Here is a 15,718-nt window from a genome sequence, read left to right as displayed (position 1 = left end):
TCATCTAAGAATCATCACTGAGTGTGGTCACTCCCACTGCTCAGCACTTCCCATCTCCTGCAGAGTCACGTGGAACCTGTGCTGCTCACCTCAAATACTGTCCCTCATACTGTCCCTGTCGGTGCTGCCTAGCAGGGAATAACAGGAGAGGCTGAGGCAGGGCTGTTGAGAGACTACAGTATGTAAGAGGACATTTTTCAGTAGATGGACAGAGGAGAGTCTGCGGTCTGGACCTGCCTCCCACTGGAGCTACTGTGATGGCTCTTGCCTTGCAGTACCCCCATCTCTGATGAGAGTCTCTTCACATCTGCCCCCATTTGTCAAGTGCTCATCAGATATATTGTTTCCCTGCTTACTTCCCTTTATTGCTTCCCTGCTGCTTACAACAGAGGTGGGAGTCCTTAGTGTGGCCTGAAAAACTCATGCTCTGTCTCCCTCACACTGGATAATGTGACAACGTGGAACTCCTGGGAGCATTTCCCTTGCCCCTTCTCTAACCCTTCAGAATGGTTTGGGCATCCTTCTCAGTGCTTTTCATGCATCCTGTTCCCATCGTTGTACCTTGCCCTTGGAGTCTCTGATGATCAGTTGGCTCCAGCACTGGACAGTGAACCTAGCGATTGCAGGGCCTACCATAGCACCTGGCACATAGTAGGTACTCAGTTTGTGTGATTAAGGAAATGCTCACAACATAGTATTGGTCAGGACAAATTTGGGAAGGTTTTAGTTTACTTTAGGTAGTCAATTATCGTAATAGCTTTGTGTATCTGTGAGCGGACTATCAAGGACCAGGTCTCTGGAATCAGGCTGCCTGGGTTCAAATCCCAGATGTGTGACCTGGGGGAAGTTACTTAACCTTTCTGAGTCTCAGTTTCTTGGCCTGTAAGATGGAGCTAAAAGAAGTTTAATGGTGAGGATTAAATGAGATAATGGGATACTGAAGCATAAGCGTTTAGTGAATGTGTTTCAAGTAAATGTTGTGTGGTGTTCCTGAAAACATTGTACATGTTCCCCTTTTTAAAGGATTTTATTTACTTATTTTAGACAGATTGACCCTGAGTTGGGGAAGAGGTGAGGAGCCGAGGGAGAGGGACAAGCAGACTCCAAGCTGAGCCCGGAGCCCCGAATGGGGCTTAATCCCATGACCTGAGCCGAAATCAAGAGTTCAACACTCAACTGAGAGTTGGTGCCCCTGGATGTTGCAGGGTTTTTTTGTTTTTTTGTTTTTTAAGACTTTATTTGACAGGGAGCACAAGCAGGGGGAACAGCAGAGGGAGAGGAAGAAGGGGAGAAAGCAGGAAGGAAGTGGAGGAAGCAGGCTCCCCACTGAGCAGAGAGCCCGACATGGGGCTCAATCCAGGACTCTAGGGGACCACGACCTGAGCCAAAGGCAGATGATTAACAGACAGAGCCACCCAGGTGCCTCAGATGTTACAGTTTTATAAACCCAGTTTATATTTTAGATTAAGGGACTGTGGTATTAAAAGGTTATTTGATGAATGTTATAAATAGCACCAATGTTTTTCTAGTTATCCAGATAGAAGTTCTCAGCATTTTCTTTGACAGCCTGCCCTGCTGCAGCCCCCAAACCCCAGATCCACATACACACATTTAATCAGTTGTTAAGTCCTGTAAATTTTGCCAGCAAAATGTCTCTTCCTTTCCAAGTGATCCTACACACCTTAGTTAGATGAATCTTACTAAAGCACAGCTTCAGTCATATTTTTAAAAACTCTTTAGGGCAGCCTCTTGCCTACTAGATTCAGTGCCATCATGTTTTTAGGGCCTTCAGAATGGGCTGAATCCCTTTCTAGCCTTACCTCCTCTCTAGGACACACCTCAAGCTTCAGGCGGACTGCCTCCCTTCCCCCACCAGTCCCCCAAATTTCCCCGTGAGCCTTGGATGGAGCCATGTGCCCTTCCTCACAAACTAGGGCTGTTCAAAGTCTACCTTTTAAGAGAACTCAAATGACCTCCCTCATTAGTATTTTAAAAAATCTATCCAGCTAAGTGTGTTCCTTTTACCTGTTCTCTCTGGACCAGCAGAAAACTGTCCCAATCAGTTTCCTGGGTCCCTGACTTATTATCCTCCCCATCACAGGCTCCCCAGGGAAGAGACTCTGTCTTATTCATTTCTGACCTTTGTTGAACCCCTGTAGCCTTGCCCTACAGCACTCAGTAAATATTTGAACTTTTGATTTGTTCTTGAAACAAATCTTACCAGCCTCTCCCCCATCCTTCCTCTGACCCACCAGGATGGTTTGGCTGGTTGGGAGAAGGGGATCACAGTTACTATGCACAATGCACTGTTCTGAAGACTCTTTACACATATTCTGCTGTGTCACTCTCACTGGTCCCTAGTCTGGGGCAGGAGCTCTTAGTATTCCTGATTTCCATATGAACAGATGCCAGGAGTGTTCTATCATCTGCCCAAGGACTAAGACACAACTAATAAGTCACCTAACCGGTCTTCTCATTCACGTTTAACCTGTCTTACCCCCAAGTCCACACAACCTTATCACTTGAAATAGACCACTGAGTAACAATTCCCACCTTCAAAGAATAAACACCGTTGCCTTCTACTTCATAAATGCTAATAAGTGTAGCTCAAGTAAATGTGTAAGGAAAAGAAATTATTGGTTCTTGTTTCGCCACTGAATTTTTCATTTGGATCAGGAGTAGGTGACAACATAACTGCTATAATGATGTACATGTTGGGTATCTTGAATCCCTGATTTCTCTATTTCCTTTCCCAAAGATGAGAATCCAGTTACTGTATGAATGGGGATGGGCTAGAGGGATTGGGGGTGTTGGGAGGGAAGGAACTCACTAGAAGACACCCTTTTGAGCAGTTTGGATGAAATTAGATCCATTTTATCAGCTCTCAGCCCATTTGGAGTCATTTGCTCTACAGCCGGTGCACAGAGGGAAGTACTTCCCAGCTTGAGTTGTTGACTCTTTCTCATTGATTCTGAGTAATTTCAGGTTTTTGTTACCGCTCCTAAAAAGTCAAACTCCTGTGGTTTCTATTATTTTCTTGAGTGACTGAAGAGTAACATAGTCATAAACTACCTGCTACAAGTGCAGAAAATGCTTGGTATTAATATGCCCTTGCTGCTCTGCTCAACTCTCCATGAAGTTTACCCCTTTGTATAGGAAAGAGCCGTGACTTTGGAGTCAGCCTGGGTTCAGATTCTACATTTTTTTAGTTGTGTGTACTTGGGTAAGTCAGTTCCACTGAACTGTTTCCTCTTCTGGAAGACAGGATCATAGTACATCTTACAAGGTGCTTCTGTGGGTCAAATGAAATAATATTTAGAAACATAATACAGTGCCGGACACTATAAATGTTAGTTCCTCCAAAGCACCCTCCCCTCTAATCAGTGTAATGCATTGCGTCTTTTACTGTGTTTATTGAAACTTAGTAATTGTGTGTATTTTTCAGTCTCCCTCTTTTCAGTCTCCCTCAGTCTTCAGAGCCTTTTTTCATTTTCCTGCATGCTATGCCCACATGTGAATTTATTAACTAATTCTATGTTAGGAAAATGTGTACCAAACCTGTTTCTTCTTTTATGCATTCTTGAAAAGTTGAATGGCTGTCAGAATTCTGTAAGTTGGATCATGTGCTACACGCAGTCATTTAAAAGGACCCTTTTAGTGAGTTGGGCCTTTCTTGAAGCAGAGCACACCAGTAATGACTTCCACATTTACCTTCCCTATCTTTACTACTTTCAGCTGACTGCTTTGCTTGTTCTGATCAGAATCCCGGGAATTGACGTCCACTCGAGAAATTCCTACAGATGTTCCAGCCTCCGTCTAGTCCGGAGAGCCACAGGAAGGTGGAGGTCTTGTAAAACAGCCACCTTCTTAGTCTGTTTCCTATATACCCTGCAGCAGTGTTGACTTTTGAGAGTCTGAATTTACCATCTCTGGGTCTCTGGTCCGGCACACTTTTCCTGGTTAACTCACATGACTTGGCGTTTACACATGGACACCTGGGACAATCTGTCTTTGCCTCAGAGCATTAAGTAACACAGTTTGGAGCGGACTTAAAACTTTTTTTCCCCTCATAAATTGGGCCCTGAGCATCTTTCATAAATCAGGAATGTTTCTTGGAAATGTAATTCTCACTAAACTCAGTCCCAAGGGTATGTCTCTATAAAAGCACATTCTTATTTGTTCTGTCATAACAAATGCATTTGATGATTTTAATAGCATTGATCAAAACATGATTGAACAGGAAAGCATGCCCGTTATAAATAGATCAGTTTGATATTAATCCACATTCAAAGCATAAATATGAAACACCAGATAGCTCTAGGAAAATCTTTATCATATTTTAAGCAAAATGTTCTAGTTAGTCATGAGTCTGAAGGAATCCTTGATTTTTAAAAAATGTGTGTCAGAACCGGAGGTGTTCCTATAAAAAATTGCTGATACCTATGCAGAGTGGGGGGGGGGGGATTGTGACTTTCCACCCACAGTGTGATCCTAGGCAAGCCAGTGGGTTGTATTTTAATAGAGGATTAGCTATTACATGACACTTTTGACCTATTTTGAGTTTCATTAGAGAAGTAACAGCTTACCTACCACTTGTTGAATTTTGTTCCAGACACTGCCAGATACCTTCCATTTTCCTGCTACAGTAACCCTGCGAGATTGTTTTTACTCTATAGCCAAGCGGGTTGAGGCCGCTGGTGTTAGATAATGAACATGAGGTCAGAGAGCTAGCTGCCCAACAGTGGCTGACGTGGGCACGTCTTGTGATGGCACCAGTTCTCTTGCCAGGCCACTCAGGAGACTAAAGCCCTCCTTGCTTTGGAACCTTTATCTTTTCTTTTTAAAATTTTATTTATTTATTCATGAGCGACAGAGAGAGAGAGAGAGAGAGAGATAGGCAGAGGGAGAAGGTGGCTCCATGCAGGGAGCCCGATGTGGGACTCGATCCTGGGACTCTAGGATCACGCCCTGAGCTGAAGGCAGACGCTTAACCACTGAGCCACCCAGGTGTCCTGGGACCTTTATCTTTTCTTTTTTTTTTTTTTTTTTTTAAAGATTTTATTTATTTATTTATGGAGACACATAGAGACCATTTGAGGCAGAGACACAGGCAGAGGGAGAAGCAGGCTCCATGCAGAGAGCCCGACGCGGGACTCGATCCAGGGTCTCCAGGAACACGCCCTGGGCCACAGGCGGCGCCAAACCACTGCACCACCAGGGCTGCCCACCTTTATCTTTTCTTTTCGACATTTAAGGATAAAGTTGCTTGGCACATGGCTTCTAGGAATCTGAAAAACTTGCTTGGAATTCCTGAAGCTTCTCATATTCACAAAACTGCCCATTGCTGTGGTACTTAAGTTTTTGCTCATACATTTTGATCTAAGGTATAGAAATTACGATGGAGTTGCTGTGTAATTTTCACTTAATTTTTAGATACAGATCACATTTTAGCATTGATAACTGTACTGTGCTTTAGGCTTATGAATATAGGAGCTTTATTTAAAGTGTGACATGTGAGTCCACTTCTCATGATGAGTACTAATGTAGAGAATTGTTGAATCAGTATATTGTGCACCTGAAGCCAATAGTGTTAGTATGCTGTTAACTATACTGGAATTAAAATAAAAAGCCTAGGCATGCTCAGGTGGCTCAGGGTGTGATCCTGGAGTCCCGGGGTCGAGTTACGCATCTGGCTCCTTGCATGGTGCCTGCTTCTCCCTCTACTTCTCTCCCTGCCTCTCTCTGTGTCTCTCATGAATAAATAAAATCTTTTAAAAAATAAATAAATAAAAGTGAAAAAATAAAAAAAATAATACGACGTTAAATGTAAGCTGGAGTGAGTTTAGTTATTTTAATAACTTATTGATAAATAAAATGGGCCCATGGTCCTTTTTCCCCCCTATGATCTTTCATAGAAATGTTTTCTAAGTGACTTTATGAGGATTTTTTTTTTTTTCTCTGTCTCTGCAAACAATGAGTCCCTCCTCCTTGCCTGGAAGTCCATTGGCAAGTGCAGCTTTTACGAAGTCGGTTCCTCAGGAGCGTGTACTGCTCCAACTTGTTCTGTGTAGGGGCTCACATCCAAAGTACATTTCTACCCCAAGACTGCAATCAGATTATGTAGCCTGCTTGTTAATTTTTGCTGATTATGCTTGCTTCTTAATGATTTGCAGCGAAATAAAGCTTTATGATAGGTGGTATGGCAAGAGCAAAGATTTTTTTCTAAATACAGTTGGAACTAGAAATTGTCCACATGTCACAATAATGGCCATCAACATATATTTATTTCCTCCCCTTTCTTACATAGAATAAAGCTTAAGGCACACATGGGTGTACTGCTTTGGGTTGTTTTTCTTTTAAATTTGTTACAAAATCCACTTGGGCATAAGATATGGCAATATTTTGTATTTTACATGTCATTAGTGGGAGTGAGTTCTTTCTTGTTTTGTTATTAAAATAGTATCAGATGTAAAGAAGATGTGGTTTATGTATACAATAGAATATTACTCAGCCATTAGAAACGACAAATACCCACCATTTGCTTCCACGTGGATGGAACTGGAGGGTATTATGCTGAGTGAAGTAAGTCAATCGGAGAAGGACAAACATTACATGTTCTCATTCATTTGGGGAATATAAATAATAGTGAAAGGGAATATAAGGGAAGGGAGAAGAAATGTGTGGGAAATATCAGAAAGGGAGACAGAACATAAAGACTCCTAACTCCGGGAAACGAACTAGGGGTGTTGGAAGGGGAGAGGAGGGCGAGGGGTGAATGGGTGACAGGCACTGAGAGGGGCACTTGACGGGATGAGCACTGGGTGTTATTCTGTATGTTGGTAAATTGAACACCAATAAAAAATAAATTTATTATTAAAAAAATAAAAAATAAAATAAAATAGTATCAGATGAACTGTTAAGGGATTGCTCCTTCCTAAAAATCTGTTTCTCTGCTAGCCAGCTTTATGATGTCCTTTTGGGCACTAAATGTGCAGGGAAGTGCAGGGTTAGATTGATTTGGAGTAATTTCTTTTTGAAAGAATTTGTGCCAATTCTTTTTCCTCTCCAAAAGAAATGGTTTCGGAGCATGGGCTCCTTGCCTAATGTCAGTTCCATAAGGCTCCTCTTTTTTTTTTTTTTTTTTTTGCCTTGTCCCCCTCCTTCCCCTCATAACTGGACTTTGCCACGAGGAAGATGTGTACCTATAATCAGGCATTTCTTTCCTGTAGGGTTATTTGTCATTCCAGACAGCATGGAGCAAAAGAACAGGCTTGAGTGGGGGGAAGGCAAAGTTATATAAACTTTATTCATAGTTAAATATTTGCTTCCAGGGAAGGTGAAAAATGCTTTGTACTTTTTCCTTTGGCTTTTTTCCTCTAAGAGAGCTTGTCATGCAACAACACAAAAAAGTGGCCAAAGGCGGAGAAAACTCTTCTCTTTTCCATGTTGGTTTGTTTTTATTGTAAGACAAACCTTTCATGTTTTATTGTTACAAAGTTTAAACGTGGCCTAGAGGTGCCAATCTTTAGTGGAAACAGCTGCAGAGTGGGTGTCCCCAGATCAGGTGGGACTTTCTTTGAAGCAACATGTTGCCTTTTAAAACAAATCCAGCATGTGAGAACTTGAGCCTGTGAAACTCATCAGTGGCTCCACGGTTGCTAATCTCTCAAATAACTGAGATAGCTAAGTTTAAGTAAAACATTGGCATTGAAAAATCAGTTTCCATATTCTATTCTTCTGAAGAGGACAGTCTTGTTATTTTGTGTCTTAAAAATATAGAAACGATGTTGGGGGGCGGGGATCACTCTTCAGAATTGAAGAGGTAGTAGCCCAGTTGAACACCACAGAGCACACTCCATCTATTGGTTAGTCTGACCTAGGATTTGGATCTCAGACTTGCAGATAGCTGCCTTTGCTGGGAGCAGAACCAGGTGGTTGGGGTATATACCTGAGCTTAAGTGTCTAGGGTAAAATTTCCTGTTCTGTATTGAGTGATGTTGAAACATTTCTCATCTCCGTGGTGAGCGATGCTGGTAGCAGTGGGTTACCATCATTCTTGGTCTACTACTTGGAAAAGTTGAGCATCAGAGAGCTTTCTTTCCTTGGGGAAAAATAGGAGAGACAGGCATGGAGTCAGAGGGACAAGAAAAATGCTGAAATATTTTCCTTTTGGGCTTTTGATTTGTTTGCCAAAAAATTGCCTTCCAGATGGAGAAGACCAAAAGCTCTGATTGTAAGCCATTATGTTTTTACTGGCCTACCTCCCCATCCCATTGCCTGGTTTGAAATCTGTAAGCCAGTCCAAATCCTTTACCTCATTTTCTAGTACCAATTTACTGTCTTACTCATCTTCCAGCTGCAAGGGGGTGAGGCATGTTGCTTTGAAATTGAACCCGGTGCCATTTTATAAACCGGGCAACAGCAGATTCTCACCAAGGAGTATCAATCGTGATAGCTCGCATTCTCTAAAGCTCTGGAATCTCACCTACCAGGTGGACTTGTGTCTGTGGCGTGTGCAGTAGGGTTAGTTTGGGAATGAATCTGAACAAGCCCTTTTGGCCTTGTGCAGACTTGTTACTGCCCTGGTTGCCGAGCGTTCTGGGCTGTTGCGTGGGAAGCACAGTTTGGTTTTTGGCTCTATCTTCACTGGCAGTAGAAATCTTGACACTCCAATTTTCCCTTGGGAGGATAGTGATTGTTTCGGGGTTGAAATTGTAGGGCCAGTGTCAAGACATAGTGGGTAGAGTGGCTTTGGAGTCTGGCAGACCTTGGCCCCGTTCACTGTTATACCCCTAACTAAACAGAGTATCCCTGAGCAAAGTACTTTCTGCATCGGAAAAAATAAGGGATAGTCCTGTATCAGGTTGTCATTTGGTTTGACAGAGAATTTGGGGGTGGGAAGGGGAGAGAATGGTGGGTACTCATGGGAAATACCAAAATGTTAGTTCCTTTTCCTTCAAATGATGTTAGCTTTGAACAGAGTTAACTATTGTCTGTAAACTGACTAGTTTTCCACCAGATTATAAATTATACGGACATCAGGGTGACCTTAGTGATTTTCAAATACTGCATTTCAAAGTTGGGCACTAAACCTAATGCAGGGTCTTTGGACAGGGCAAAGTAATGATTTTTAATTAAAATTCATATTTGTATAGGATTCAGTCATAGGAAAGAAACATACACCATGGCCACATATACATGTCAGGAGAGAATGATCAGAAATCATTCTGAGTAAGTTGCATAAATACTTTCTTCAGGCCACCATGAGCTTGGTGATTGCATGATTATGTGACTTAGCTTGCTTACTTGTGCTGAAGTTCTGTGTTTGGAGCAGAGGTTAGGCTGGTTGACGGGGAGTACTTTGAATGTTTATACTGCAGTAGCCTACAGTCATGGTTAGACTGGGAAGAAGCTCTTGGAATTCCAACAGCACAAATTGGAAAACTTCTAAGGCAAAGTGAGAATTGGAAATTTTTGGTGGTGCTTAATTATCAAGAGATTGGTTGGGGGCTCAGTTGGACTCTGGAGTAGATGCTTTATATAAAGAGCCTCAATACTCTGAGGTCTGAAAGCAATGGTCAAGTCTGGAGAAAAAATACATAATCAGATCTCGGTGTGTTTCCTTGATATATATAACTTACTTTTTCAATAATGGAAAAATGAGTTTACCTCAAAGTTTGGGACATGTATTGATCGCTACAGTACAGGGGTGATTTATTTTATTTTTTTTGCCCTAAAATGGTACCATAGACAAAAAAATATCTTTTAATGGTTCTACGTTCATCTTAACACATCTTATGAAAAAGATATGACTAGCGCTCAAAGCTATAATTACACCAATGTTACTTAAGTTCAAGCCAAATTCAAATACGTGCATTGATTTTCTTTTTCTTTTTTTATTTTTATTTATTTATTTTTTGGACCCCGCCCCGCACGGCCGGCGTGCGGGGGGCGTGGGGGTGCTCTTTTTCTTTTTTTTTTAAAGAAAACGATGGGGCAGTCCTGGTGGCTCAGCGGTTTAGCGCCGCCTTCAGCCCAGGACGTGATCCTGGAGACCCAGGATCAAGTCCCATGTCGGGCTCCCTGCATGGAGCCTGCTTCTCCCTCTGCCTGTGTCTCTGCCCCTCCCCCTCTCTGTATTCTCATGAATAAATAAATAAAATCTTTTAAAGAAAAAAAAATGATGAATTGTGAAGGTGGTGTAGATTTAGCAAAAATTGTGATGGCAGCACTAGGATGACCAAAGTTTGAGAAATACTGGTAAAAATAGGGATCTAGTCTTTTTCCTCCACAAGCTTAGATTCCTGTGAGGTGGTTTTTTTGTTTGTTTGTTTTGTTTTTTGTTTTAGATTTTATTTATTCATGGGAGACACAGAGAGAGAGGCAGAGACATAGGCAGAGGGAGAAGCAGGCTCCCTCTGGGATCATGATGCAGGACTTGATCCCAGGACCCTGGGATCACGACCTGAGCCAAAGGCAGACACTCAACCACTGAGCCACCCAGGTGTTCCAGTTCCTGTGATGTTTGATTGAAATTAGGTATTTAAAATTTTTTTTCTGCCAATTATAATACGCTTGCATTTGTTCTTTTATTTTGACCGATAGTGGTTGAAAATGCTGTATGAGTGTAAACAAGGGAAGGGAATTGATCTCCACATTTGGGGCTTTTGAAGAAATTCTTTCCCTCTGTCTGGTTACTCTGACTTGTGTCTGACATGCGACAGCCTTTGGGAATGTTCTGGATCACTCCTTTCCCTATTCCTCAAAAAGTAGCCATCACTCAAAATGCTAAAATGACAAGGGGAGCTTCCAGTCGGCATTGTTTATCTAATTTTCTGTCTCTGGCACCCCTAAGGAAGATGGCTAGGAGAGCCCAAGAAGCCAGATGCTATTTGCAAGTGGAGCAGAGAGCGTCTACTCAAGAACTGTCTCTTGGCTCATTCCCCCACCCTGCCAGACTTGTCTAGACAGAATTGGGAATAAAGTTTCTATCCTCTATTGTAGGCAGAAGGACCCAAGGCATCTATAAAGCCTCTGATGATAAGAAGGTTAGAAATGAGAAAATCAATTCAGTACCAAATTATTTAAGAAACAATTTGTTTTACAGATGTTCATATTTATGAAATGTTCATTTTACTTTTGTTAAATTACTATTATAAGACTTAACATGTTTTTCCTCCCTCTTTGTAGGTACTGGTTTTGGATTAGGACTTGTTTTCTCACTTACCTTCTTTAAAAGTAAGTGTGACTTTTACTGCCTTTTCAGCATAATGTCCTAGTGTGCATACACACATAACAGGCACACTTCTGGAGGACACAGCTTCGTGGTTGCCACCCATCCGTTTATGGGGTTAGGTAGGCCACTGTCAAAGGTGCTAGGCAGAGAATGTGGACTCTGAAGAGGTCAGAATGGGTTGGGCACCTCCAGAGTTCCCCCTGGGCGTTGAGTCAGGGTGCCTGATAACTTCAATATGATATCATCCGAAAAGCCTGTACTTTATGCCAGTGAGTCATTTGGCCAAATCTGCATGCACAAATATTTCTAATTAATTATAATCTTTTCTAAAGGAACTTGAAAATGAGAGTCTTGCTGGTCATAAAAACAAGTGGACCAGAAATACACATGCTTTTTGGCCAGAAATTCTCCTTAAGCAAGGGGCAGACAATATCCCTTTCACTCTGTGGAAGAACTTCTGAAGGTTTGGCTATTGAACAGAAGCCAGAGGGGTCACTTTGACCCCTTTCTGTGAAGAATGAGTGGGGAATACATTAGAGAATCATAATTAATTCACGGTGCTGATACAAAACAGTCATTTATAGTATTGGCATAAATAAGCCTTATGGCTTACCGCAATCAAAGTTCACATGGTTCCATTTAAAATTCAGGCACCTTACTGAAAGGTGGTATTTCTGATAAGAAATTAGTTAGAATAAGCAAATGATTAGAATAGATAAAGAAAAATTCAAAGGTTCAACCATGTCCACTGTTTTCATATTGCACCACTTTTTTTGTTGTTGTTGTTAGATTTTATTTATTTACTCATGAGAGACACAGAGAGGCAGAGACACAGCAGAGGGAGAAACAGGCTCCACGCAGGGAGCCTGACATGGGACTCGATCCCGGGTCTCCAGGATCGCTCCCTGGGCTGAGGGCGGCACTAAACCGCTGAGCCATCCAGGCTGCCCTGTACCACTTGTTAAGACCTTGAACCTAGCAGCATAGATACTTGGTAAATATTTGCTAAATTAGTAAATTCACTAATAGGCTCCCTTTCCTGGTTTTTAGCTGTTGATTAAATATCGATAGAAATGTATGGCGTCTTGTAGTCATCAATAGGATGCATGTTGAATATTTTTTGAACTCTAAGCAAATGTATTTAAGCCACAGAAAAAGCTTCATCTTCTCTTAATGGTTCCCTATTGGGATTTTCCTTTTTCTGCTCACTAGGAAGAATGTGGCCATTAGCCTTTGGTTCTGGCATGGGATTGGGAATGGCCTACTCCAACTGTCAGCATGATTTCCAGGCTCCATATCTTCTACATGGAAAATATGTCAAAGTACGTACAGAATTGATATTTTCTTTCTTTCTTTCTTTCTTTCTTTCTTTCTTTCTTTCTTTCTTTCTTTCTCTCTTTCTCTCTTTCTCTCTTCCTCTCTTTCTTTCTTTCTTTCTTTCTTTCTTTCTTTCTTCTTTTTTAAGATTTTATTTATTCACGAGAGAGACAGAGACAGAGAGACAGAGACACAGGCAGAGGGAGAAGCAGGCTCCATGCAAGGAGCCTGATGTGGGACTTGATCCTGGGACTTGAGGATCATGCCCTGAGCTGAAGGCAGTTGCTTAACCACTGAGCCACCCAGGCATCTCAATATTTCTCTTTCTGTTAAAAGCAAAGAATTTCTCCAGAGTCCTTGAAGAATTCTTCGGAGCACATATAATTAATAAACTAGGTGTGTCATCATAGTACCACTAAGCTCCTAATTGCTCTTTGACCTTTAGAGATGTTAACACCGATATGGTGCCTGAAGTCCTTCCCTCCCACTGTACTTTGAGATGTACCTGTGCATTCACTTATACACTTTTATGTTAGCGAGTGGAACTGATGAACCTGCCTGGGTGTTTATCATCACCGTACAGTAGATTTGTCTTAAATATCTGTAAGTAGCATTTATGTTCAAGATCTGAGTGCCCTGTCAACAGCTCACACATGCTCAGGCTAAACCTAAAGACAACTGGGACTCAACATTATTCCGCTTTTTATTGAGAAGGGTGGGTTCTTGACTGTAAGTCCTTGTGTACAGATGGATTTTTAATAATGTGGACAAGATGAAAACTTGTAGCACGCACCTCCGCAGGGAGAAGGTAGCACATCTGCTGAGGTTCTCCCCATTGCCTTACGTTAGATGATTGATTACTGTGGGGTTTGGGGGAAAGGATCATGGGAGGCCAAGTGCTCAAGGACAGAGTGGTATTCATTTTTGTATCCCCAGGGCCTGGAACAAAGTAGACACTCAAATAAATATGAAATGAATGAGTGAAGTAAACTATATATCCTATTAGATGTGCTTGAGGCCTTGGGTTTACTAAGGCCTACTCTTCGTAGCAACACCAGCTTCAGTGAAGAACATCCCGTTGCCTGGATGTGTAAAACCATCTCCTTTCTGGGTCACCCTTGAGCTAGAGTTAGTTGCTTTGATCTGGGCAGCAGCAGGTCGCTGGTGGGAAGGGCCCCGAAGCCGGGAGTCTGGGGTTTGAGTCCTGGGCCACCCACCACTTGCTTCCTCAGAGTTTTTACTTCTGAGTTTCTGTCTCCTGTCTGTAAAACGAAGGTAATAATTCCTGCCTACGTGGTTGCTGTGAGAATTTGTTGTGAAGATGTTTTTAAGCTGTGAAGTGCTATACCAATAAGAATGTTGGTGGTAGTAGTGGAGGCCAGCCCAGAAAGGGTGATTGACTTACCTGTTGTTGTACCATAATAACAAGTGGAGTGGAAGATGTGGTACAATTGATTGTCCCAGTTCTGGTCAAGAGCTGTAGCCAGAAGGGTCACCAAATTTCCACCGACAGGACACACCGCAGCTCAGTAGCCTCTGTCTTAGAACCTGCTCAGGTCGCCAACTGCCGGCCGAGCCACCAGCCTACGTGTGCTCAGCGACAGAACTGGAGCAGGGGGCAGTTGTCCGGCCAGGAGGCCTGGCCGCCCTCCCTGTTAGTGAGCCATCGCTGCGCCAGCGACCGGGTGGGGTCATCATAGGGACAGTGCGAGAAGAGGCGCAGCTGCCTGGCACCGCAGCCGACAACAGGCAGTTTCCACCGCTCCCGGACCCTTTTTTTTTTGGCACCACAGCTGGATTGGGGAGAGAACAGAAAGGACAGGAGCGGAGCTTCAGGTCTTTTCTTTGTTCAGAATGTTTTCATTGTTCCAAACTGAGTTGTCGTGGATGATGGCTCAGGGGTGATTATATGCATATCATACATTTCATGGCTGGGAGCTACTGTGGAAAACACTGTTCCTTTTTAACAGCCTTGTATGTACTGCTTCAAAATGGCCTTGTAACCGTACCTGGACTTGAGTCTGTGCCCCTGTGTGCTCATCCTCCATTCTCTGAAGAGAGGAGCACAGCACAGGGCTGTTTCAAGGTAGTCATTTTATGGTAGTTGTCTGTTGAGTGCCTGCTGTGCCTTTGTGAGGCCCTCCTAGGTGCCTTGCCTTCTGTTCTTTCTCGAGACCTCCCTCCCAGTAGGTTAGTGGGAGAGGTTCTACTTTTCCCTCTTTCAGCAGATGGGGAAACACAGTCTTCCCGAGGTTAAGGAAGTTGCACAAGGTCCCATCAGTAGTTGGCTGTGTGATTGCAGAGCCATGCTGTGTCCGCTCACCTGTGGTGTGGCCCTTTGATGAGTTTTAGGAACAGTCGTCTGGATACTATTTAGTCCTGCTCTGGTCGTCTCCCTCTGTCCTCCCCTCAGGTTTAGGGAGCCACTCTTGAGGCCCTGGGAGGGGTGTTTACAGTCGTCTTGTTGTAAAGCAAACAGGGTGTTAAGTTTTGGGGCCCATCGATCCCTTAGGTCAGCGATGGTTGTCAAAATGCTGTCTGCACACTTGTAATCAGAGTGTCCTTACTTTCCAGGAGCAAGAGCAGTGACTTACACCTGAGAACATCCCAGTGGGAGGAAAAGAGAAACCATGTTTATTCCTCAGGAATACTGAAGTGCCCTGGAGTAAGCTGACATTCTTCTGTAACAATGTTATCAGTAATGCTTTAAACTCCAGCGCACTGTTTATGTATTTGAAACGAAGTCTGTTTCTTGTTTTGTATTTTCTCTCTGGAAATCGCAAGGAGGTGGTCTTAAAGGAAATAAATTAAAAATAGGCAGCCCATGCATTGCCTGTGTTTCTTTGCCTTTGGTCTTTGAGCCTAAGGATGGCTGTATTTGAACTGCCAGCAGCTGTAACCTCCTGGTCCCCGCCTCGCACAGAGCCTTCCCGAAATCACAGCTGGTGTGCACCCTTTCCACCACCCGCCCCTGGTCCCCTGCTGGGTTGTGTTCAAAACTGCCTCCACCTTATTTAGTTGGTGCTTGGAGGTGGCCGCTGCCTTGTCTGCTGATGATGACAGACGTCTCGAGGAGCCTTGTCTTGCTGCAGCAGCTCTGTGAGACCCGCATGTCGCAGCCCGTCGGCTGTGGCTGCCGCTCGCGGGCGGATGGTGGCTGTACAG

The 15,718-nt window shown here is 43.1% G+C and overlaps 1 protein-coding gene across 1 annotated transcript in view; it reads left to right on the top strand.

The window, feature by feature from the left end:
- Window positions 1-15,378, top strand: part of MICOS10 (mitochondrial contact site and cristae organizing system subunit 10) — a 33,638-nt gene extending 18,260 nt beyond the window's left edge. Inside the window, exons 2-4 of the mRNA XM_041767760.1 lie at window positions 11,191-11,238; window positions 12,449-12,558; window positions 15,128-15,378. Coding sequence (XP_041623694.1) covers window positions 11,191-11,238; window positions 12,449-12,558; window positions 15,128-15,142 — 173 coding nt within the window. The 3' untranslated portion in view covers window positions 15,143-15,378. The remainder of the gene's footprint in view (window positions 1-11,190; window positions 11,239-12,448; window positions 12,559-15,127) is intronic.
- Window positions 15,379-15,718: the final 340 nt, after the last annotated feature.

Source organism: Vulpes lagopus, chromosome 8, assembly GCF_018345385.1.
Source record: "Vulpes lagopus strain Blue_001 chromosome 8, ASM1834538v1, whole genome shotgun sequence".
NCBI classification, from domain to species: Eukaryota; Metazoa; Chordata; class Mammalia; order Carnivora; family Canidae; genus Vulpes; species Vulpes lagopus.
Note: the sequence above shows the minus strand (reverse complement) of the source record. Positions and strands in the feature narration are given on the sequence as shown.